The 26,051-nt window shown below is 44.4% G+C and overlaps 1 protein-coding gene across 1 annotated transcript in view; it reads left to right on the forward strand.

The window, feature by feature from the left end:
* ABAT (4-aminobutyrate aminotransferase) overlaps positions 1-21,274 on the forward strand; it is a 78,344-nt gene extending 57,070 nt beyond the window's left edge. The window contains exons 9-16 of the mRNA XM_070760822.1: positions 908-970; positions 5,193-5,256; positions 8,551-8,699; positions 9,495-9,632; positions 13,151-13,318; positions 15,007-15,153; positions 15,411-15,522; positions 18,083-21,274. Of these exons, the coding sequence (XP_070616923.1) occupies positions 908-970; positions 5,193-5,256; positions 8,551-8,699; positions 9,495-9,632; positions 13,151-13,318; positions 15,007-15,153; positions 15,411-15,522; positions 18,083-18,204 (963 nt within the window). The 3' untranslated portion in view covers positions 18,205-21,274. The remainder of the gene's footprint in view (positions 1-907; positions 971-5,192; positions 5,257-8,550; positions 8,700-9,494; positions 9,633-13,150; positions 13,319-15,006; positions 15,154-15,410; positions 15,523-18,082) is intronic.
* The last annotated feature ends 4,777 nt before the right edge of the window (positions 21,275-26,051 follow it).

Below are 26,051 nucleotides of genomic sequence, written 5' to 3' on the forward strand. Positions count from 1 at the left end.
AAAAAACCTTCCTTGAAGTAGCAATGAAAAAATCCTGCAAGGCAGGAAGATTGTTAGCACCTTCTTAGAGCTGAAAAAAAAAATCAATTTTGGAGGGAGTAGCAATGAAAACCAGCCTGCAAGGCAGGAAGAGTTGGGAAGATGGTTAGTACCTTGTTAGGGCTGGGGGAAAAAAGCTTTGGAAAATCTGCATTCGGAGTATAAGATGCACCCAAATTTTCAGCCTCTTTTTTTTGGGGGGGGGGGGGTACGTCTTACACTCTGCTAAATACGGTACATCTGGGATGTACCTCTAGTTCAGGGGTGTCAAACTTAATTTCATTAAGGGCAGCATCAGGGCTGTGGTTGAACCCAGGGGGGGCTGAAGTGTGTGGCCAACTGGATAGACATGGCCAGCTCACTGGGCGTGGCCAACTGGGTGGGCGTGGCCAGCTTGAGGCTACTCCTCAAACTGCTGATATGTTTCCTCTTCTCATTGGGTAGACCGGGCTGAAGTGACGTGGCCAACCACTTACATTTTCCAGGATGGCCTGGTGGGCCACATCCGACCACATTGTGGGCCAAATCCAGCCGGTGGGCCTTGTGTTCGAACCCCTACTCTAGTTCTCCTTCTCCTGAGAGCGTTGTCATGGGGAAACTCTTGAATACCACAACCATTGACATCCATGCAGATGGGTTGGAGGCAGGGGTGGGCTGCTGCCCGGACGGTGGGGGAAACGCAGTAGGGTAGCGAAAATGGAGCCCCACCCCAGAGCACCCAATTTGCATTGAAAGATGTGGAAAGAAAATGCAGGGCGATCCGCATAAGCCACACCCACAGTGTGGTAGCAAAAATGTTGGTAGCCCTTCACTGGTTGGAGGGCAACTCCCTTAGCTGGGAAGTTGATGAGAAACTTTTCTTTTACAGAACAAAGAAAGAGGGGACAATAGAGTTACCCAAGAAGAGTTGGAGACCTGCATGATTAACCAGGTAAGGTACTGTTAATGTATGAGCAGAGTAATCCTTATTTATCAAGGTTGTGTACACACAGAAATATTTAGATTGGGATCAGTTGTGAATAACTACTCAGCCCCACACAGATATACTAACCTGAATTAAAGTTTACTTTGAGAAATAACATATTCAGATAAACAGTCTTAAGTCATACACATAATAAGTCAGAATAACAATCCAAATATTATCAAGTACATAGTCTTTCTTACCAGTTGTTTTTGTCATAATCAGCAAACCAAAACATCAAGCCTAAACACATTTTAGCTGTAATACATAACTACAATAAAGACCATGCAGAGAATTGCATAGCAGGCCTAACAGTGAGTAGCCATTAACTGAGTAACCAGACAAAGAGAAACAGAGAGGGTGACTCAAGAGAAATAAGCTATAAACTCTAGCTCCCTCTTGTGGCAGTCTGCAGCCAATATATTGCCAACCCAACAGTTATAGACAGAGTCCCAACAGGTACATTCCTTCATACAGCAGAGTAAAAAGCTCGTGTCAAATCTACAGTCTGGATCTTTGCTTCAGGGTTCACCTGCTCAGCAAGACAGCATACGACTTACAGCTAGTTCTCAACTTTTTGTTTTGAATTTTTTTTTTAACACTCTTCACATATACATCAACACTCATATCATAAATCATATCAAAATTTAAATAGTTATACAGTTATACATTGCTATCCAATAAACAAAAACCCAACATCCCAATCTTGCACCTTTTATGATGTTGCTGCCTATTTGTTTTCCCCTAATATTTCATGCCATTTCCCTCCCGCCATCTCCCTTTCTTTCCTCTACCTTCTTTCTCCTTCTCTCCCTCCTTCCTCCTTCCCTCTTCTTCCTCCCTTTTCCTCCTTCCAGTCTCCTCTTCTCATAACTAGACTCTTTCTTCTCCCCTCCTCTACTTCCTCTTCCTTTTATTCCTTCTCTGAGTAAATCCATTTGTAATTCATCTTGTGGTCAACAGACATGTAGCTCATCTCCTTAATTAACTGTACAACTCTTAAGCTTCTATTTTTTTCTATATCTATATTTCTACATACAGTGATACCTCTACTTACAAACTTAATTCGTTCCATGACCAGGTTCTTAAGTAGAAAAGTTTGTAAGAAGAAGCAATTTTCCCCATAGGAATCAATGTAAAAGCAAATAATGCCTGCGATTGGGGAAACCACAGGGAGGGTGGAGGCCCTGTTTCCTCCCAGGAGATTCCTAGAGAGACCAGATGGAAGCTTCTCCCTGCCTTTTACGGCCAGGAGATTCCCAGAGAGGCCCCATGGAAGCTTCTCCCCGCCTTTTACGGCCCTGTTTCCTCCCAGGAGATTCCCAGAGAGGCCCTACGGAGGCTTCTCCCCACCTTTTACGGCCCTGTTTCCTCCCAGGAGATTCCTAGAGAGGCTCCACGGAGACTTCTCCCTGCCTTTTCGTGCCATGTTTCCCCCCAGGAAATCCCTAGAGAGGCCCCATGGAGGAATTTCTGCCTTTTCCGGCCCAATTTATTTGGTATTTATTTATTTGTTGCTTTATTTATTTATTGGTGGCTCACAACCAAATACAAATCCAATGTAATATAAGTCCACTGGGAAACAGTTGAAAACAATTTAAAAGCACCAATTAAAACAGTTTTTTTAAAAGCCATGCATAACTTTAGTGCCATATGATCAATGACCCTAGGCCTGCTGGAAAAGCCAGGTCTTTACGGCTTTTCAGAAGGCCAGTAGGATGGGGGTAATCCGGATCATATTCATTTTCTATCCAATCATAAAATTTCATCATATTCATTTTCTATCCAATCATAAAGTTTCCCTCCAATAGAGGCTTCCCTGGAGTGCACATGCACGCTGGAGCTGAATGAGGGCAATGCTCGCGTTCCGGTAGATATGGCTCTGCATACCACCTGCAGCACGCATGTCATCGGTTTAACATCACGGTTATAAAGTATTCAGTGGTACGTCTACCTACAAACGCCTCTACTTACGAACTTTTCCAGATAAGAACTAGGTGTTCAAGATTTTTTTTGCCTCTTCTCAACAACCATTTTCTACTTATAAACTCGAGCCTCCAAAACTGTAACCGGAAAAGGCAGAGAGAAGCCTCCATGGGGCCTCTGTAGGAATCTCCTGGGAGGAAACAGGGCCGGAAAAGGCGGGGAGAAGCCTCCATGGGGCCTCTGTAGGAATCTCCTGGGAGGAAACAGGGCCTCCACCCACCCTGTGGTTTCCCCAATCGCACATATATTCCTATGGGGAAAAATTGCTTCTTCTTACAAACTTTTCTACTTAAGAACCTGGTCACGGAAGGAATTAAGTTCGTAAGTAGAGGTACCACTGTACAACATACAGAAGCAAATAAGAGGACAGTGAAGGGGAAAGGAAAAGGGGAAAGAGTAGTGACTCTCATTTATGACGGGGACATGTAATCAACTTTTTGTGACTTGACAAGCCAAGTCAGTGGGGAAGCCAGATTTATTTAACAACCATATTCCTAATTGAATCACTGCAAGTGATTCAAATGTGCCAAGAAAAGTCGTAAAATGGGGCAAAACTCACTTGACAAATTTCTCACTTAGTAACATAAATTTTGGACTCAATTGCATTGAAATTAGAATGTGAGCACAGGCCACACACACATTTTGCTACATCAGAGGACTGGCAACTAAAAGGACCAACGTGTACTGAGCAGTAGTCAGCACAACATTTGCCATTTTTTGTTGTTTTTATTCTAATATTCTGTCTACAAACATTCCTATATTCCAACTCTCACTCCTACGTTCCTGTGGATTGGATATTGCTTTTTTTAAAAATCAATCTTTTTTTTAACACAACAAAACCTTTCCTTACGTCATTCTCTTGAGACTTTGCCCGTTCTCTAATAATCTCTTTCACAACTCAAGTTTCCTCATAACATCTGATGTAGTCTGTTTCAAAATCCTTTAAATCAGCTTTGCAAATGGATAGTAAATACCACTGTTTTTCTGTGTTTATGTGAGTAATGTCTATTCTATTCTACTCCAATTTCATCCATTAGAATAAAATAATTCTATTCTATTTTATTTATTAGAACAGAATAATTCTATTCTGTTCCAATTTTATCCATTAAATAGAATAATTCTATTCTGTTATAACAGTATAATTCTATTTTATTCTATTTATTACAGCAGAATAATTCTATTTTATTCTATTTATTACAGCAGAATAATTCTATTCTATTCTATTCAAATAGAATTATTCTATTTTATTCTATTCCTAGATTCCTGATTTAATTATGTACATCATGGTTCAATTAACCATGAGTTAGAGCTTTAGCTATGTAGCCCAAACAAATAAGATAAAATGAGAGCCAATTCTGATAATCTTAGTTCTCTTTTCCTCATTATTACTAAATCAAATTCATTCTATCTTGTATCTGGAGCAAATTTCTCATTTTGGTACATCTGTCTATGGAGATGCTGTCATCCAGGTCATATTTTGTCCCAAAGGTGCTTTTTCAAGTGTTTTTCTTTGAAGACATGTCGCTTCTCATCCAAGAAGTTGTGTGGATGAGAAGTGAAACGTCTCCAAGGAAGAACAAGAAAGTTCAGTTGCCACTTGAAGAAGCACCTTTGGGACATCCATTACTGAAGGTTTTTAAGAAGAGTCTAGACCAGTGATGGTGAACCTTTTTTCCCTCTGGTGCCGAAAGAGCGTGCTTGTGTACTATTGTGCATGCGTGAGTGCCCACACCCATAATTCAATCCTGGGGAGGGCGAAAACAGCTTCCCCCACCCCTCCGGAGGCCCTCTGGAGGCCGGAAACGGCCTGTTTTCCAACTTTTGGTGGGCCTATTAGGGTTGTGTTTCGCTCTCCCCAGGCTCCAAAAGCTACCCTAGAGCCAGGGGAGGGTAAAAACGCCCTCCCCCATCTTCCCTGGAGGCTCTCTGGAAGCCGGCACACACATGTACGTTGGAACTGAGCTAGGGCAACGGCTCGCATGCCAGCAGATATGGCTCCACGTGCCACCTGTGGCACCCGTGCCATAGGTTCGCCATCACTGGTCTAGACAGTCAAAGTAATAAGTTATCCTCCATCTGAATGGTTTTATCATTCAGTTGGTCATCCCAGTTAGCGTTGCTGTGGGGAAGAGGCTGCCCCCTAGTGGCCCAATTTGACATTTTAATTAACTCATGAACAAGCATTAATTTCCTCTTTGCATTTCAGCCCCCAGGTTGCCCGGAGTACAGTATGCTTTCCTTTATGGGTGCATTTCACGGGAGAACTATGGGTAAGAAAGAGTGATTGTTTGTTTGTTGTTGTTGTAAGTAGAATTAAATACAAGCTTAGATGATCAATTACATGGTGTGATTGATCATAGGCAATCAAGGTGATGGTCAGATGAGGCCCAAGATTTCAAGAGCTTACATCCCAACCAAGCCAGCAGTGATGAGACAATCCACTCTCTTATTGCAAAGCTTTATTGAGTACATTATTTCAGCACTGATTGAAAGCAAACCCAATTCTGTTTAATTCCCACAGAATTATAGAATTGAATTTAGTCAATGGGCAGGTCACATTATCCAATCAGGTGGCTAAATACTGTTATAGAAATTGCCCAAGCCTTTACTGAACAACTGGTTAGATCAAGGGCATCGAACTCAAGGCCCGTGGGCCGCATCTGGCCTGCAGGTTACTTAGATCTGGCCCGGATGGGGGTTCCTAGTTAATTATTTATTTATTTTTATTTGTTTGTTCTGTCAAGTACATATTGGAGGTATGTAAAAATATAATAATATTCATATACATGATACTAGTAACAATAAAAAATAAGGAACATTAGAGATAATAATATTCATATACATGATACTAGTAAAAAATAAAAGAAACATTAGGACAGGGGAGGGAAGGCACGCTGGTGCACTTATGCACTTATACTTCCGCTACTGGTGCGATGCATGCACAATTTTTGGCCGCCAGCGTGCATACGTGCATGCCTCAGTGAGATTTGGCTTCTGCACATGCATATCTACAAAAATAGTGCCATGCGGGTAGTTCTAAACCTCCTCAGGTCATCCCATATGTCAGCCTCACGTAGATCTCTACATTGGTTGCCAATTCTAGCCAGGGCCCAATTTAAACTGATAGTGATGGTATTTAAGGCCCTGCGCTCAAATACACCAAATTACTAATTACAACCTATCTATCTTGATATACACCATTGAGGGACTTACGTTCGGCAGGAAAGGGTCGGTTGACTGTTCCACAGACAAGTACAGCAACATCAAAATTGCAGGGCCTTTCAAGATCTGGCCCCATATCTGTGGAACAGTCTTCTCTTAGAGCTTTGGGTAGAGGATAATTTTCTCCGCTTCCGCAGGGCACTGAAGACATTCCTCTTTGATTCAGCAGATTGAACCATCCTTGTTCTGGGGATTAGCAAGAGGGGAGGACATTGGAGAAGTTGGGAATGGTTTTAACATGGTTTGTGGTTTTAGTTGTGTTTTAGCTAAGTGTGTGCATTGCCTACTCTCTGTCCTTGTTAGTTGTATATGGTTTGCTGTCATGCCCTCTGTTAAAAGGGCATTACAGATAAAAGTTGTTTATTATTATTATTATTATTATTATTATTATTATTATTATCATCATCATCATCATCATGATCATCATGGCTGAATTGTGTTGAATGGTATTACGCATGTGTGTTGATTGGATAGTTGAATTGTGGTTTTTAACTGGGGTTTTATAGTTTTAGACTTCTACATTTGACTTTTTTATTGTATTTGTATCTTTTTATGTTATTGTAAGCCGCACTGGGTTCTTTGGGATTGGGTAGCACAGAAGTCGAATTAAATAAATAAATATTTCAGCTATTTATTTATTTTTTGCTTCCACACATGCACGAAAGCAAAAAAAAAGAAGCCATAATCTCTCTTGCGCATGTATCCGCTCATGAGATTTTGCTTCCTACGCATGCGCAGAAGTCCCGTGAGTTTCTCCATCCAGTTTAAAGTTCATCCCCTTGTTCCCACACCCACAAGTTCATCACATGGTCCAGTCTGGTTCTGCCAGCATGTTCGATCCTCCCATCAACTTCCAGGCAAGTGTTGAACAAGAGATGACCTTGAGTATCTAGAAGAAATTTGTTATGGCTACTACTCTACCACCTCATGCAACCACCCCTCCTAAATCCCGTCAGCCAAACAATGTCGGCTGGCGGGTCCCCAGGGGAGAGCCTTCTCTGTGGCGGCCCTGACCCCATGGAACCAACTGCCTATGGAAATTTGTATTCTCTCCACCTTGTCAGCCTTCCACAAAGCTGTAAAAACCTGACTGTTCCAGCAGACCTGGGATTGTTGAATGTGAAATTTTAGGTTGAGTGTGTGTGTTTTAATTTGGGTTATTAATTGAATATTTTTATTGTTTTAGAACCTGTTTTTACTGTTTTTGAAATTATTTTTATATGTTGGAAGCTGCTCAGAGTCCTTTGGGAGATGGGTGGCATATAGATATGTTAAATAAATAAATCCCCACAGTACTAATACATTCTACACCAGTGATGGCGAACCTATGGCATGAGTGCCACAGGTGGCACACAGAGCCATATCTGCTGGCACGTGAGGCATTGCCCTCGCTCAGCTCCAACATGCATGTGTGTGCCGGCCAGCTGATTTTTGGCTTGCACAGAGGCTCTGGAGGATGTTTTTGGCTTCCAGAATCTCTGAAGGGTTGGGGAGGGCGTTTTTACCCTTCCCTAGCTCCACGGAAGCCTTTGGAGCACGGGGAGGGTGAAACACAAGGCTACTGGACCCACCAGAAGTTGGGGAAAAGGCTGTTTCTGGCCTCCAAAGGGCCTCCGGGCGATGGGGAAGCTGTTTTTGTCCTTCCCAGGCATTGAATTATAGGTGTGGGCACTTGTTAGAAAAATTCACAGAGCTCTGTATAATAAAAATCCTTTATTGTCCAGTATATGTAGTATACAATACAGACAATGTATATATCTATAACCGATTATGCATAAACAGGACCACGGCACATGCTAGCTGCTGCCGTGATACCTTGAAATACAAATGATCTGCAGATATATAGTGTTTGATATAATATCAGCTTCCTCTGTCCACCTTCCCAAATATGATCTTGTTTTTCTGTTATTTCATCATATTTCTTAGGAACTTTCTAAATCACTTTATCATATTGTTTTCCCCCTCTCCTCTGATTGCTTCCTGGCTTGGAGTTTGGAGTCACTTTATCCTTAATGTATGATGGACAAATTTCCTACAAATTTGCATCGAAACATCAACATGTTTTTCTCTTCTTATGCTGGTTTGCAATCCTTTTCTGGCAAGGCCTGCTGTCTCTGAAACCAAGGTTGAGAGGTTCAGTACACTAGTAAAGTGTTCTTATGTCTAGGCCCTATATGTTCCTTACAAACTCCCCCCTCTTTTTAATTTCTAAAAAAACTGGTGTTTTAGATCTATATGTCCTGTAACATAATGCGTACTTCCCTATTTGAAGGGATATTCTTCTCTATTCCCATAGCATATCATATCCTCTGGTTTACATGGTTTCGTTTCTTTTTGTTTAGGCTGCTTGGCCACTACGCACTCCAAGGCCATTCACAAGCTGGACATCCCGTCCTTGGACTGGCCCATCGCTCCCTTCCCGAGGCTGCAGTATCCTCTGGAAGACTTTGTGCGAGAGAACGAACAGGAGGAAGCACGCTGCTTGGAGGAGGTGAGTACAACCCATCTTCTGAGTGCAGAAGGAGCCCCGGGCAACAGCGGTTGGCTAACGGAAAAACGAGTTTGTTTTGCTCAATTTAACTCAGCACAGATAGATCAAGCTGTAAGATGGAGGCGAAGGACCGCAAGGGACATCCAGCCTTTGTCCTTTCCTGGAAGAGAGGAGAGGCTCGCAAAGCATCCTCATCCTGACTTAGTTCAGCCTTGAGCAAACCAAGTTAACTTTATTCAGCCTCGCGTCTATGGAGGGTCTCAGTCAGGTAGATCCTGGTTGTCCCGAGGTGACTTTTTCAGGAGGCAACTGGACTTCCTTTTTTTTTTTTCCTTTTGAAGACATTTCGCTTTTCATCCAAGAATAATTTAATTAATTAATAATAATTTATTAGATTTGTATGCTGCCCCTCTGGGGTAGGTTTATGTATGGTTTGATTGGGTTGTGTGATTATTTTATTGTAAGAGTTTTTTAAATTGTGTTTTTAAATATTGGATTTGTATTTTGTTTATTATTGTTGTGAGCCACCCCGAGTCTTTGGAGAGGGGTGGCATACAAATCTAATAAATTATTACTATTACTATTATTACTATTATTATTATCATTACTATTGCTATTATTATTATTATTATTACTATTATTATTATTATTATTATGTGTTGCCAAAATATCATCAATCTTTCTTGAATGCTCCCTAGAACTTAAAAAAAATGTTGCAATAAATCAGAACACAATGAAATGCATATTAGTGATTTGTTTCTTTAAAAATGAAATCTCGTGTGTTCTAACTTGCAGGTGGAAGATTTGATTGTTAAATACAGGAAAAAGAATAAAGTTGTTGCAGGAATCATTGTGGAGCCCATTCAGTCCGAAGGGGGGGACAATCACGCATCGGATGACTTCTTTAGGAAATTGAGAACCATTGCAAGAAAGGTGAGCTTTGACATAAAACAAAGCATAAAATTTGTCTCCTGAGCAATAAGCCTAACTTGTGGAACTCGGCTGCTGTGGCCTAGAGGTGGCGCTCTTGCCTCACAACCAGGTGGTTGTGAGTTGGATCCTAGGTAGAGGCAGATGTAAGGGTCTCCTGTTTGGGCAGGGGGTTGGACTCAATATATTTATTTGTTATTAATCTAATTTATATGCCATCCAACTCCCGAAGGACTCTGGGAGGCTTACAACAAGAATATCATCTAAAAGACAATTTTAAAAATCATTTAAAACCCCTTAATAATGATCTGGAAGGTCCTTTCAACTCTGATCTAATCTTCGAATAGTAGCTTCCAAGCTGATCTGGGAAGACCCAATAGGAGTCCTACAAAATTGAATATCTCCATTTAATTCCAATTGTCGTGTAACGCATTCTCAGGAGGGAGGGTCTGTTTCCCAGAGGGCAAAGGATCTTGGCCTGTCCAGTAGGCAAGAAAAGAGTTAAGCCAGCGCGTGTTTAGCAGTTCACTGAGTAGATCGATAGTTAGACCAATAGTTGTTTGAGTCTGTTAAGGATGATATTAGGAATGACATAGGTAGTGACTCCTAAATAGTTATAATAATTTAATAATTTATTAGATTTGTCTGCTGTCCCTCTCCGAGGACTCGGAGTGGCTTACAACAAGTAAAAACATCATATACAAACCATACATAAACAAGACAGCTAAGTATATATCAATTCTTTCATGCCTGGCGACATAGGTGGGTTTTCAAGAGTTTACTAAAGGCAAGGAGGGTGGGGGCAGTCCTAATCTCCAGGGGGAGTTGATTCCAGAGGGCTGGGGCCATCACAGAGAAGGCTCTTTCCCTGGGTCCCGCCACACGGCATTGTTTTGTCGACAGGACCCAGAGAAGGCCAACTCTGTGGGACCTAATCGGTTTCTAGAATTTGTGCGGCAGCAAGCAGTCCTGGAGGTATTCTGGTCCGATGCCATGTAGGGCTTTGTAGGTCATAACCAACACTTTGAATTGTGACCGGAAACTGATCAGCAGCCAGTACAGACTGCGGAGTGTTGACGAAACATGGGCATAACCGGAAACTAATCGGCAGCCAATGCAAGCCACGGAGTGTTGAAGAAACGTGGGTGAATCTTGGAAGCCCCACGATGGCTCTCGCGGCTGCGTTCTGCACGATCTGAAGTTTCCGAACACTTTTCAGAGGTACCCCCATGTAGAGAGCGTTGCAGTAATCGAACCTCGAGGTGATGAGGGCATGAGCGACTGTGAGCAATGACTCCCTGTCCAAATAGGGCCGCAACTAGTGCACCAGGCGAACCTGGGTAAACGCCCTCCTCGCCACAGCCGAAAGATGATGTTCCAATGTCAGCTGTGGATAGAGAAGGACGCCCAAGTTGCGAACCCTCTCTGAGGGGGTCAGTAGTTCCCCCCCCCGGGTAATGGACGGACAGATGGAATTGTCCTTGGGAGGCAAGACCCACAGCCACTCCGTCTTGTCTGTGTTGAGTTTGAGTTTGTTGACACCCATCCAGGCCCCAACAGCCTCCAGGCCCCGGCACATCACTTCCACTGCTTCGTTGACTGGGCATGGGGTGGGGATGTATAACTGGGTATCATCTGCATATTGATGATACCTCACCTCATGCCCTTGGATGATCTCACCCAGCGGTTTCATGTAGATATTAAATAGCAGGGGGGAGAGGACCGACCCCTGAGGCACCCCACAAGGGAGAGACCTAGGGGTCGACATCTGACCCCCCACTAACACCGACTGCGACAGGCCGGAGAGGTAGGAGGAGAACCACTGGAGAACAGTGCCTCCCACTCCCAACCCCTCCAGCTGGCGCAGAAGGATACCATGGTCGATGGTATCGAAAGCCGCTGAGAGGTCAAGAAGCACCAGGACAGAGGACAAGCCCCTGTCCCGGGCCCGCCAGAGATCATCCATCAACGCGACCAAAGCAGTTTCCGTGCTGTAGCCGGGCCTGAATCCAGACTGCTGAGGACCTAGATAATCGGCTTCTTCCAAGGACCGCTGGAGTTGGAGCGCCACCACCTTCTCAACAACCTTCCCCATAAAGGGAAGGTTGGAGACTGGACGGTAGTTATTAAACACAGCTGGGTCCAGGGAAGGCTTCTCGAGGAGGGGGCGCACAAGTGCCTCCTTATAAAGGGCCGGAAAGGACCCCCTTCCCAAGGAGGCTTTGACAATCTCCTGGGCCCAGCTCCGTGTCACCTCTCGGCTGGCCGAAACCAACCAAGAGGGACATGGATCCAGTAGACAGGTGGCGGAACTCACAGCTCTAATGGCCTTGTCCACTTCATCAGGTGTCACCAAGTCAAACTCCTCCCAGATGGACAAAGACGTTTAGTCCCAGTCACCTCGACTGACTCATTGTCAGCCGATACTGCTATGCAACTGGAGTCGAGATCAGCCCGGATCTGAGCGACTTTATCAACGAAAAATGAGCTAAATTCCTCGGCACTACCCTGCAAGGGCTCCCCAACTCCCCCGATTTAGAAGGGAACGGGTCACCCTAAACAGAGCAGCCGGTCTGGATTCCGCTGATGCAATCAAGGCGGCATGGTACACGCATCTTGCCACCTTGAGCGCCACTTTGTAGGTCTTAATAAAAGCTCTTACAACTGTTCGGTCTGATTAATGACCTCATCCTCAATGTGTGGGTGTGCAGGATTATGGGATGACAGGAGCAGCATGCAGATGCAGAAGAAGATTTTAATCACAGATGGGAGTAATTAGGGAATTCTGCAGCAGGGTTAAAAGGGGAGGTTTTGTGGGAGTGCACTTTGCAAGAGTTATTGTTCGTGGTTTAATAGAGAAAAAGAAACAGATCTGGAGTTTCGTCTGTAAACCAACATCTTGCGTCCTCGGAAAAACCCAGTTTTTGGACAATTGTGTTTTGAAAGACTGTAGCTCTTGAAAAAAAGAGTGAGTAGTTTTGCTGCAGCCTAGTTTGGAGGCATTATTTACAAACCTTGGTCTGAGACATTCGTTATCGGCTTGGCAGATAACCCCAACCTTTCAGTCCTTGCAGATCTCAGCCAATTTGTAAAGCAATATATTTTGGTGTTTTGGAACCTCCAGTCTGTGTGTGTGATTTTGTCTTTCCTTGATGATCATCTGTCCCGTCATGCAGAACACATTCCACCATGCTATTCTGTATCAAAACAAAATATCTGAATAGAATAGAATAGAAAATATGGAATGGGATAGAAAATAGAATGGAATGGAGAATTCTTCTAAGGCAGGGGTCTCCAACCTTGGCAACTTTATGACTTGTGGACTTCAACTCCCAGGATTCCTCAGCCAGCCATGCTGGTTGGGGAATTCTGGGAGTTGGAGTTCACAAGTCTTAAAAGTTGCCAAACGTGGAGACTTTGTACCTTATAGAAAGAAAGCAAAGCTCATTTCGTCTCCTTCTTAAATTGTTCCCAACTCCTTTCTTCAGGGGACTAAAATTCAGGTGTGCTTTTCTCAACAGCATGGCTGCGGTTTCTTGATAGACGAGGTACAGACGGGAGGGGGCTGTACTGGCAAATTCTGGGCCCATGAGTTCTGGGGGCTCGAAGATCCAGCGGACGTCCTGACTTTCAGCAAGAAAATGATGACCGGAGGGTTTTTCCACAAGGAGGAATTCCGGGCAAATGCCGTAAGTTCTGTTTTTAAGATCTTTTAAGCCACTGTTTCTCAACTTTGGTCACTTTTAAGACCCTGTGGACTTCCAATTCTCAATGCTGGCTGAGGAATTCTGGGAGTTGTAAGCCAAATGGGACAACTATCATCAGCTAACTCATTGCAGGGCCACCTGCTGCAAAACAACTCATTGCGGGACAATTCAACAAATGCAAAGATTAAATTAAGATCACACCTAGAATACTGCATCCAGTTTTGATCACCACACTATAAAAAAGATGTTGAGACTCTAGAAAGGGTGCAGAGAAGAGCAACCAGGATGATTAGGAGACTGGAGCTAAAACATAAGATGAATGATTGCAGGAATTGGGTCTGGCTAGTTTAGTGAAGAGAAGGACCAGGAGAGACATGAGAACAGTCTTCCAATATTTGAGGGGCTGCCACAGAGAGGAGAGTGTCAAGCTGTTTTCCAAAGCATCTGAAGGCCAGACAAGGACTAATGGACGGAAACAGAACAAAGAGAGATTCAACCTGCCAATAAGGAGAAATTTCCTGACAGTGAGAGCAATCAACCAATGGAACAGAAGTTGCCTTTGGAAGTTGTGGGAGCTTCAACTGGAGGCTTTCAAGAAGAGACTGGAGTGCCATCTGTCAGAAATGGTGCAGGGTCTCCTGCTTGGGTGGTGATGGACTAGATGACCTACACGGTCCCTTCCAACTCTGTTAAATTCCTTCTAGTTTTGATTGTGATGTTATAAAGTTAATCTGTTAAATTTCAACAGAATAAATAAAATGAAGAAACTCAATCTAGAAATACAAGAGTTAATAATTTCATCAAACAAAAGTGGACACCAATGATAAAAATATCTGAATGAAATTATTAATACAGCATTGAAATGTCCTGCGGCAAGTTGCCGTACACTCCCACACAGTCTGCCATATAGGTAGTCCTCGACTTAGTACCACAATTGCAGCCAGAACTTCCATGGCTAAGCAGTGGGGTTGCTAAGAGAGCCATCACCAATTTTTGTGTTATGGTCATTATACAGCCAATTACCAAACCCAGCTTCCTCCATTGACTTCAGATCCCACAACCGTCATTACTATATGCTGATTGTCAAGCAGCCCAAATTTTGATTCTGTGATGGTGGGGGGCACTATGAAGTGTGAGGACTGGACATAAGTCACTTACGAACTTAATTCGTTCCATGACCAAATTCTTAAGTAGAAAAGTTTGTAAGAAGCATTTTTTCCCACAGGCAAATAATGTGTATGATTGGGGAAACCACAGGGAGGGTGGATGCCCTGTTTCCTCCCAGGAGATTCCTAGAGAGGCCCCACGGAGGCTTCTCCCTGCCTTTTCCAGCCTGTTTCCTCCCAGAAAATTCCTAGAGGCCCAATGGAGGCTCCTCCCTGCCTTTTCCAGCCCTATTTCCTCCTAGGAGATTCCTAGGGAGGCCCCATGGAGGCTTCTCACTGTCTTTTCCGGTTACAGTTTCAGAGACTCAGGTTTGTAAGTAGAAAATGGTTCTTGAGAAGAGGCAAAAAAATCTTGAACACCCGGTTCTTATCTAGAAAAGTTTGTAAGTAGAGGCCTTTGCAGGTAGAGGTATCACTGTATGTCAAAACAAAAGAAAGGGGTTAATTGTTCCTTTTCCTCCTCCTCCTTCTTATTTTTTCTCTTTTGGATTGTCTACCCTGCAGCCATATAGGATTTTTAACACGTGGCTTGGAGACCCTTCCAAGAACCTTCTACTAGCGGAGGTCATCAACGTCATAAAAAGCGAGGATCTTCTGAGCAATGTCACTCATGCTGGGAAGGTCCTGTTGATGGGGCTGCTGGAATTACAGGTAAGGAAACCTTCAACAACAAGAACCGTTGTGAAGTGAGGTGAAGTGTCTAGTTGTCTTGGTGTGCAGTGCTCTATAGCAGTGTTTCCCGACCTTGGCAATTTGGAAGTCAGCAGAATTAGCCTGCAATACTGCATTCTAACTGCTGCACCACCCACAGTCCTTATATTTCCTTTCCCTGTTCCCCCCCACCCAGCATGTTTTGGAGGGTTTTCCAAGATGACAAACTGATTTTACTTTTTTTTTTTTTTTGGTAGAGTCGCTATCCTCATCTGATCAGCCGAACCCGGGGACGAGGGACGTTCTGTTCTTTTGACACTCCAAATGACACAACTCGGAACAAGCTCATCGAAATAGCAAGAAACAAAGGTAAGATGTAGTGCTTTGAACCAGGACTGGGTTTTCATGACCTACACCTGGATCTCAAAGACTGAGAAGTACCTGGTAAATCATATTTAATGTTTTAAAAAATAAAACTACTTCCAGGTTGAATTTAACCTCAAGTTGGGATTGACAAAAATAGGGCAACAATTTGCTAGTGCTTTCTTTAGAGTTTTTTTTTAAAACTTCAGTCTAGTTTGTGGTCCTAAAAATCTCCTAATGGTCTCCCATCCACATATTAAACAGGCATCCAAATACTGTATTACAAGATAGTTTAGCTTCCAAATGAGATCACACAGCGCCACCTACTGGGACTTTTTAATGGACTAAATTATGCTTAAATGTAAAACTGCTCGCATAAGAATAATGATAAATATATAATTTTAATAATAATAAAATGGAAAATTGGCATTTTATAAATCATAGATTCAACAGAAGAGATCTGTAGCCCAAGATTGAACTAAAGAGTCTTTGGTTCTCTCTCTAAGCTTGGTTGTTTTCTTGCCAATGTTTCATTACCAAGCTTGATAATATCGTCAAGCACTAGATCGGCAATGAAATGTCTAAATCAAAGGGACAAAGAAGCAAGTTTTGATCCCCCTAGCTGAAGAAGTAGACCTGCCTATTCTATTTCCAGCTTTCATTAAAAATCTTATAGAATAGAATTCTTTATTGGCCAAGTGTGACTGGACACACACGGAATATCTCTTTGATGCATATGCTCTCACTGTACATAAAAGAAAATATACGTTTGTCAAGAGTCATTAGGTACAACACTAAATGATAGCCATAGAGTACAAGCCGGTCAACAAGCAACCAGGAAACAATCAATATTAATATAAATCATAAGGATACAAGCAATGAGTTACAGTCATAAGTGGGAGGTGATGGGTGATAAGAGCTATGAGAAAACTAAGAGTACAGTCATACCTCGTCTTACGAACCTAATTGGTTCCAGGGGGAGGTACGTAAGACGAAAGGTTCGTAAGATGAAACATTGTTTCCCATATGAAACAATGTAAAGTCAATTAATCCGTGCAACCAAAAAAACCCCCCGCAAAAAACCCGGCGTTAGGCGACTGCTGGGAAGCCGCGCGGCTATTTTAAAAGGTGACAGCCGGGCTGGGGGGCTTCCCAGCAACCTCCCGAACCCGGAAGTTCGGGGTTCGGGAGGTTGCTGGGAAGTCCCCCAGGCCGGCTGTCACCTTTTAAAACAGCCGCGCCGCTTCCCAGCAGTTTCCCGAAGCCGAATGCCAAACCCGAACTTCCGCGTTCGGCGTTCGGAGACTGCTGGGAAGCCGCGCGGCTGTTTTAAAAGGTGACAGCCGGCCTGGGGGGCTTCCCAGCAACCTCCCGAACCCAGAAGTTTGGCAAAAGTTCGGGGTTCGGGAGGTTGCTGGGAAGCCCCCCAGGCCAGCTGTCACCTTTTAAAACAGCCGCACGGCTTCCCAGCAGCTTCCCGAAGCCGAACGCCAAACCCGAACTTCCGCGTTTGGCGTTCGGCGACTGCTGGGAAGCCGCGGGGCTGTTTTAAAAGGTGATAGCCGGGCTGGGGGGCTTCCCAGCAACCCCCCGAACCCCGGCAAAAGTTCAGGGTTCGGGAGGTTGCTGGGAAGCCCCCCAGCCCGGCTGTCACCTTTTAAAACAGCCGCGCGGCTTCCCAGCAGCTTCCCGAAGCCGAACTTCCGCGTTTGGCGTTCGGAGACTGCTGGGAAGCCGCGCGGCTGTTTTAAAAGGTGACAGCCGGGCTGGGGGGCTTTCCAGCAACCTCTCAAACCGAACCCGGGGTTCAGAAAAATTTTGCCTCTTCTTACGAACCTTTTTCGAGTTACGAACCGGCGTTCGGGAGGCTGCTGGGAAGCCCCGCCGCCCGGCTGTCACCTTTTAAAACAGCCGCGCGGCTTCCCAGCAGTCTCCGAACGCCAGTTCGTAACTCGAAAAAAGTTCGTAAGAAGAGGCAAATTTTTTCTGAACCCCGGGTTCGTATCACGAGTTGTTCATAAGACGAGGGGTTCGTATCTTGAGGTACCACTGTAATAGTAATGCAGCCTTAGTGAATAGTTTAACAGTGGTGAGGGGATTCTTCATTTAGCAGAGCAATGGTGTTTGGGGGGGAAATGTTCTTGTGTCTAGTTGTCTTGGTGTGCAGTGCTCTATAGCAGTGTTTCCCAACCTTGGCAACTTGAAGGTATTTGGACTTCAACTCCCAGAATTCCCCAGCCAGCATTACCTTCACGTTGCCAAGGTTGGGAAACACTGCTCTATAGCATCATTTTGAGGGTAGGAGTTGAAATAATTTGTGTCCAGGATTCGAGGGGTCAGTAAATATTTTCACAGCCTCTTTTTGACTCGTGCAGTATACAGGTCCTCAATGGAAGGCAGGTTGGCAGCAATTTTTTTTTTATGAGGGGCATCTAGTGAAAGTTGAGATGCTGGGCTGTTTTTGTTCTCTCCTCATTTGGTCTGCCTATCTAAGATTCTCACAATTCAGTTGAATATTTCACGTGAGAACAATTTCCTACTTTTTTTCCCCCTTCTCTTCCCTCAGGTGTGGTATTAGGCGGCAGTGGGGACCGATCGATCCGTTTCCGACCCACTCTGGTCTTCCGAGACTACCATGCACATCTTTTCCTGAACATCTTCAGTGATATTCTGGCAGATTTCAAGTAGCCAGGATCCCACCTTGCACCAAGAGGCCAAATATCTTCTCAGAATTGGAGAATAGTTTATTTAAGTTCCAAAATATATATGTACATACATATAATATATATTTTCACTAATAGGAAAGATGGAATTCATAAAGTGCTTTTTTAAAAATATTGGTTTGATCATGCTCATCTCCAACACAAACTGCTCCTGGCTAAACAAAAAACAAAAAAAAAGTCTGGACATGCTTTTGATGTCCTTGGCCATCTCCTTTGACCTAGCAAAGGCTTAAATGATTGGTTTTGGGTTTCAAGCCTGGAATTTGAATCCTGGGTTATGTTTTCTTGCAACGGGTGCCTAGCGATCAAGTCTGGAAAATGCACTTCTACCGCCACGGATCCATAGCACTGTTGAAGATAGAGAACGATGGTGGATTTCTAAAGGGAAAGCAGCTGTTGGATCTGCACTTGTCTGTCTCCGGAATTCCTTTGCAGAATGTGGTCTCTTCTGAAGCACACATGGAAACTCAAAATGCCAAATCCCTCCATGTCACATGTCTGTTATCTGCACTGCCTCCAAGGGCCTACGGGACTCTCCAAAAGCAGGGGAAGGATCTTGGAAGACTCACAGCATCTGTTCCGAGCCTTGACCCTCATCTCTTTTACAGAGGAGTTGCTTATATGGATTTGGGACTTTGCAGGTGCCAACTTCCTTCCCTGCTTCGTTGCTTGTAAACCTATTGCTGTCACTTTTTATTTTACATTTTTGAGCCATCTTCACTTGGACATGCCGATAGCACTTCCTTTGGTGAGAAAACAGGTTTTTTAAAAAAAAAAGAATCAGAAGGACAACCCCAAGTGTTTGGAAGGTCTCTGGCAGAAACAGGGTATTATTTTTTTTTTTTGCAATGGGGTTGGTGTCAAATGGGGGCAGCAAAATGAGTAACCTTCTACAGCTGCAGTGCACCCTCCAGGGCTTCGAAAGGGCACCCAGCTCTGCCCATCCGTGATTGCAGCCTCCAGAACCCTCCAAAAGCTATTGTCTTACTGCATTTTTAAAAAAATACAGCAGAAGGGAAATGTGCATTTGGGGAACGATTGTAATGAATTCTAATGTAATTTTAATTCAATTTGGCTTAGCTTCTGTTCTAGCTTTGTCCTTTGTTTGAAGTGGAACCCAAAGCTCACACAGGGTGTTTGTGACCAGCGATGCCTCCTTCCTATCCTCCGGGAATCTTCTGGAAGAATAATCCCAATCAGATTGCAAAATGAGTGCATTTATAGCCTTGGCAATCTTTGGTATTGCTGTAGCCCTCCCATTCATGCATTGAGGTCAATTTTGTCCATCTCAGTTTATGAGGAAGTTTATGAGAGTGGATTCTGAAGTCTTTCCAATAGGAAAGGTGCTTCTTGAAGGGTTTGTAAATGAAGCAGTTTGTAAGTTAAGAGCCATGGTGGCACAGTGGTTAGAAGGCAGTACTGCAGGCTACTTCTGTTGCCTGACCGCTGCCTACAATTTGGCACTTCAAATCTCAGCAGGCTCAAGTTTGGCTCACCTTTCATCCTTCTGAGGTGGGTAAAATGAGGATCGAAATTGTTGGGGGCCATAGGCTGACACTGTAAACTGCTTAGAGTGCTGTAAGAGCACTGTGAAGTGGTATATAACTCTAAATGTTATTGTTATTGCTATAGGATCTTCAGTGGTGCAGTGGTTAGAGTGCAGAATTGTAAGCTACTTCTGCTGATCACCAGCTGCCAGTAGTTTGGCAGATAAAATTTCAGCAGGCTCAAAGTTGACTCAGCCTTCTATCCTTCGGAGGTGGGTCAAATGAGGACCCAGATTGTTGGGGACAAGAGGCTGCCTTTGTAAACTGCTTAGAGAGGGCTGTAAAGCACTGTGAAGTGGTATATAAGTCTAAGTGCTATTGCTACCTTTTCCTGATCCAAATGAGGCCCTCTTGAAAACAGGAATACGCCCTTTGAAACTTGCAGAATCTGAACCCGCAAGCTAGTTTATGAAGAGGTGAGTGTATAGATAGAAAATAAAGATATTTTTCTACACTTGAGGTGACCTGGTTATAGGTAGTCCTTGACTTACAACCCCAATTTATGGCCCCAAATTTCTGTTGCTAAGCAAGACAGTTGCTGTGTGAATTTTGCCCCATTTTATGATTTTTCTGGCTACAGTTATTAAGTGAACTAATGAATTTGTTAAGTTAGTAGCATGGTTGTTAAGTGAATCTGGCTTCCCCATTGACTTTGCTTGTCAGATGGTTGCAAAGGGGGAATCACGTGATTCTGGGACACAGCGACCAATGTCTGATTTTTGATCCCATGCCCCTGGGGATACTGCCAAGGTCGTAGGTGTGAAATATGGTCATAAATCACTTTTTTCAGGCCGTTGTAACTTTGAACAGTCACTAAATCAGCTGTTGTAAGATGAGGACTTCCTGTTATGTAATCCCAACCCCCTGAAAATGTCACTGGGGCAGAAACCTCCCCTCCCCCACCTGCTTTTGTCAACCCTGGACAAGCTCAGAAACAGGATGGGAAATCTGATGGCCTTTGGGACTTATAGAAGATGAGAAAAGGATGAAAGACCAAAAGCTAACAATATTAAACCTCTCCAATCCCTCATTGGTCCCCATCTCACCAACATGGAAGGTTGCCAGTTTGCAGCGATAGTAGTTGGACAGTGCCAAACCGAGCATCAAAAATGGCAAGAGGCAACTTGGATTTCATTCTTAAAAGAGCTGGATCTAGTGAGACGGAAACAAGTGATTCTCCGCCTGGATAGAACTGCCATCTGTCAGAAATGGTGTAGTATGGTCTTGGACAGAGGGTTGGACTAGATGACCTACAAGACTCCTTCCAACGCTGTTAATCTGAATATAGAACCATTTTGCAAATCTAGAACATGTCCCATTCTCGAGACCAAAAGGAAAATAACCAAATTTCCAAAGTCTCAAAAAGGGCCTAGAATTTAAACCATGTAAGGGATGCAGAGAAATAGTTGACTTCTTGGTCTTCTGCAGTAGGCAGAATATATATATGGCTTCTTTTTTGTCTACAATAAAATAACTAATTTAGCTGTGTCGGGTCTCTGAGCTTCTGCTGTGAACGAAGTTATGAACATCAAGTGAACTGCCTAGAACTCTCGGTTGGATGTGATTTATCTACTCATATTCCCAGGAATGTCTAGGTATGCGGCAAGAGACGGTCCTGTAGATAGTCTGGCCCTGAGCCATATAAGGCTTTAAAGGTAATAACCAACACCTTGAATTGTGCCTGGAGATTAATAGGAAGCCAGTGCAGCTCGCAGAGCAAAGGTATACACACCTAATAGCTCTCGCAGCTGCATTCTGGACTATTTGCAGTCTCCGAACACTTTTCAAGGGTAGCCCCATGTAGAACGCATTGCAATAATCAAGACGGGAGGTGAGGAGGGCCTGAGTGACTGTGCGGAGAGCCTCCTGGTCCAAGTAGGGCCGCAACTGGTGAACCAGGTGAACTTAGGCAAAGGTCACCCTGGCCACAGCCAAAAGATGGTCATGAAAACTCAGGTGTGAGTCCAGGAGGACACCCATGTTGCAGACCCTATCTGAGGGGACAATGTTTCCCCCCCTAGAACAATGGACAGACAGATCAAAGAATCCTTAGGAGGAAAAGCCCACAGCCACTCGGTCTTGTCTGGGTTGAGTCTGAGCCTGTTGGCTCCCATCCAGAATGATGGCTGGGGAATTCTGGGAGTTGAAGTCCAGATATCTTCAGGTGGCCAAGGTTGGGAAACACTGGTCTATGGTATCGAAGGCTGCTGAGAGTTCGAAGAGCACCAGGATAGAGGAATGTCCCCTATCCCGGGCCCGCCAGAGATCATCCATCAGTGCGACCAAAGCAGTTTCCATGCTGTAACCGGCCCTGAAACCAGACTGAAAGGAATCTAGATAATCAGCTTCTTCCAAGGACCATCAGAGCTGGTGTGCCACCACCTTCTCAACAACCTTATCCAAAAAGGGCAGGTTGGTGACCGGCCTATAGTTCTTCAATACGACTGGATCCAGGGACGGTTTCTTGAGGAGGGGTTGCACCACAGCCTTCAGAGGCTGCGGGAATGACCCCTCACTCTAGGAAGCATTAATCAACATCTGGATCCAGCCACGTGTCACCTCGACTGGCCGAAACCAGCCAATAGGGGCACGGGTCCAGTAAGCAGGTGGAGGAACACACAGCTCCCATAGCCTTATCTACTTCCTCAGGAGTTACCAGGTCAAACTCTTCCCAAATGATGGAACTTATACCTGACCCTGTCACCTTGGCCTATATTGCCCACTTGGAGTCCAGATTATTCTGAATCTGTGTGACTTTATCTGCAAGAAACTGAACAAATTCTTCAGCCCACCCCTTTAAGGGCTCCACCGTTGCCTTCTTATTCAGGAGAGCGCGGGTCACCCTAAACAGGGCGACTGGGCGACAATCTGCAGACGCAATAAGGCCAGTAATGTACGCTGACTGCCACCGCTATTGCCACGAGGTAAGTCTGAATATAAGCCCTTACCCATGCTCGGCCAGACTCAGAGCTACTGGCCCTCCGTGCTTGCTCTAGGTGTCTCTTGGCATTTCATCCCCCCGAATTCCTCAGTAAACCTAGGAGATCTCCAGGGTCTGCTACCTCGGAGAGACCACAAAGGTGCAATCCGGTCTAGAGCCCCCAACGCGGCTGTGTTCCATGCCATCACCAGAGACTTGGCTGAACTGCAGACAAATGAGTCGGGAATTTCCCCAAGCTCCCTCTGAAACCAATCTGGGTCCATTAGACACCTGGGGCGGAACCTCCTAATCAATTCCGCCTTCCTGCGCTGGGGGATTGGTCAATCAAAGTCCAGCATCGACAGGGAATTATCGGACCATGACAAGGGTGTGGTGACTAAACCCCTTAAAATCAGATCATTTTCCCACTGCTCCAAGAGAAATACTGATGTAAGACCAGAAACCCATCTGAGCACCTTTCTGAGAGAGGAACACCTCCCCCTCCAGGCCCAGCCAGGTTTCGGTCACACAAGCCAGGTCAGCTCCCTCCTCCAAGAATAAATTTCGGATCAAGGGGGCCTTGTTGACAACCGACGTGGCATTGTGTAGCAGCAGCCTGAGACCAGGGCCCTGGCTATGTCTGACACCAGCTACACCGGATGAGAGCAGGGGGCCAGAACGGGGAATCGCTTCCAAACATCGAGTCCTCGTTCTCTGAGAGTGGCCTACTCCTCGGCTCCCACCATACTTGACCCTTCCAGTAATGACCGTAATGCCCTGGCTCTCCACCTCATCTGGAATCACTCTACCACCTCCACTGGACTCCCTTCTTCTTGGCAGGCCCATCCTAGCAAACATACTAGTTCAGGGGTTATGACTAGGGCCCCACCCATTTCCAACAAGGGAGGCACCATTCTTCATCTCCGGACCCCACATTTATCTAAACATTCATCCCTCTCACTCAAACACAAACCATTCACTCCAACATTCATTTGTCACTAATTAATAAACTAATTAATTAAATTAATTAATAAAATACAACCCAACACAGCACACCCTCCTCAACACTAAAATTAATTTGAGGTTAAAAAACATTAGTCAAGCACAAGTTAAGATTTAAATAAAGATAAAGTTGTCCCTCTTTTGTCTCCTCCTATAAAGGAAGGGTAATAAAAAGTAAGAGATTCAAAGGTGGTAACTCGAATGTTTAAGACTTAAGACTGGTGTAAAGTGCATAAAGTTCTTGAGGTATATATAGTTCTTAAAGTACAATGGTTCTTAAAGTGCAATAGTTTTTAAAATTCCTAAAAGGAGTTAGAGGTAGAAAGGTTAGGAGTCTGATAAAATTAAATGGTTAAAGGGCTATCCACAGTCGGTTGAAGTCTTTCTGTGACAATATACTGTCTTTTTAGGTGCCACCTTAAGGTGAACACCCCCCAGGATTGTCTCACTGTTCGTTCTTCCACACAGCTCAGCAGTAATTTTCAATCTTAGTCCTCCTATTGCGCATTCTCCGATGGCCCCTCCCCAGCTTCTCTCACAAGCTGGTTTAGTCGTGTCATTGCCTTGCCCTCGGGCACTCCAGCAGCATCCCCACCAGCCTCCCTCACAGGCTGGCTGCATCATCGCTTTGTCTCCTCCTGCTACCTCGTTCCAGCAGCACCCCCCTCGGTCTCCCTCACAGCCAACAGCAGCGTCCCCCCCAAAGCAGTCGTTTCCTTATTTGCATACAACGGCAGTGCCCTCACCGACCCCTCCCACCGACCGGCTCTGCAATGTAATTTCCAAGCGTCAGGAGGAATTTACAGCCCGTCACAATCTGTTTTTAGCCAACAGACCACTTTAAAGTTCTCCAGTCCTTATCTCCCCTCAGCTCCCTCTCAAATCGGCTCCAGTCTACTATTAAAATTTATGGCTTGGCATGATGTTCATTTTCAAGTTGTCACCAGCTTCTCTCTCCTGCGTGGATGCCATGTTCTACCGCCAGCCATAGGATCTCAAACATGACTTCCAATAAGTTGAAAAGTGAGCAAAGCAGAGCAGAAATTAACTGGCACCAGACACACCAACTCGATCCTCTGAAACAGAAGACCCCCTCAGTACAAGTATGAATCCCAAGGACAAACCTTGGCTAGACTAAAAGATGTTAAACTGTAGTTCTCGGTGGCAGAGCTCTCCTTCCTCCCTGTTGCTCCCCACCCACCGGAACTGGAAATTTTAAGTTGGCACTGGTTGGCCGCAGAAATTCATGGTGCAATATTCCATTTCTGAGAAAAGGCAGGGAAAGAAGAGATTTCTGGTTTTAGTAGTTGTGGTTCCCTTCCAAGGCCAGCCATTCAGCTGGCCAATCAGCCAGCCAGCCAGCCTAAGGTGAAACCCAAAACAAGAAAACACAGTCCTGCTCATCTACAAAAATGTTTGTCTCACTCTCTTATATCAATAAATCTCTCTGCCTCTCAACAGATTTGATCTATTCAAGCTTTTATCACCTCCATGGCCTCACCAAGAAGTCCACAAAAGGAATAGGGGACCAGCAGTAGAAACAGTATCCAAGTTATCTAATGAGCACCCAATAGCTCTCCCTTCATCCAGGTCCTGTTTACCTTTGAGCAAGTCCTTGATCTCCTGGATTTTTGCTGCCTCCAAGGCCAAGAATCCAAACACTGCCTTCCTCCATCTGGGTTCTTCCGTACCACATTTGGAATCTATCTAACATTTAAATAACAACAATAATTTATGACAAACCAAGAAAGAAAAGCTAAAGAAGAAACAAGCAAACTAAATTAATTCAAACACACTGTTGGGCAATGAGGGATATCTGACATGCCTTCTTGTTTCAGTAATAGTAGTTCTGATGATATTCCATGATTCTGGGAGTATCAAAAGTGGTATTTAGTTTGAAAAGGTAACTGGACTGATTCCTATCCAGAAAGCTGTATTAAATGTTGTGGGAGAGATGGAAAGAGAGTTATTGACAGTTGAGATTAGTTGGTGGGAGGGGGGAGTGATGGGTTCTGACAGGATGGAGCGGGATGGCAAGATAGTGTTTTTTATGCAGTCAAGTGGTCTTAAAACCTTCTGAGAGCCATTGTGGTTCCTTGGGGGTTTTCCTGGGACCTCAGGGTCACCTAAGCAGAGGTGTGGAATCATCTTGGAGGAGCCAAAATGACTGCATTGTAAATTGGGGATGGGTCACTCACTTGAGAGGGCGCTGCTCAATGTTAACATAAATGACATCTTTTACCCTTTGTGAGAAATGCCCTCCTCCTAGAGAATGAAATGTTTTGCGGAATATTACAAGAGGGTAGAATATTATATTTCCCCAAAAGGAGAAATCCTGGGCCA

Source organism: Erythrolamprus reginae, chromosome 9, assembly GCF_031021105.1.
Source record: "Erythrolamprus reginae isolate rEryReg1 chromosome 9, rEryReg1.hap1, whole genome shotgun sequence".
Classification (NCBI taxonomy): Eukaryota; Metazoa; Chordata; class Lepidosauria; order Squamata; family Dipsadidae; genus Erythrolamprus; species Erythrolamprus reginae.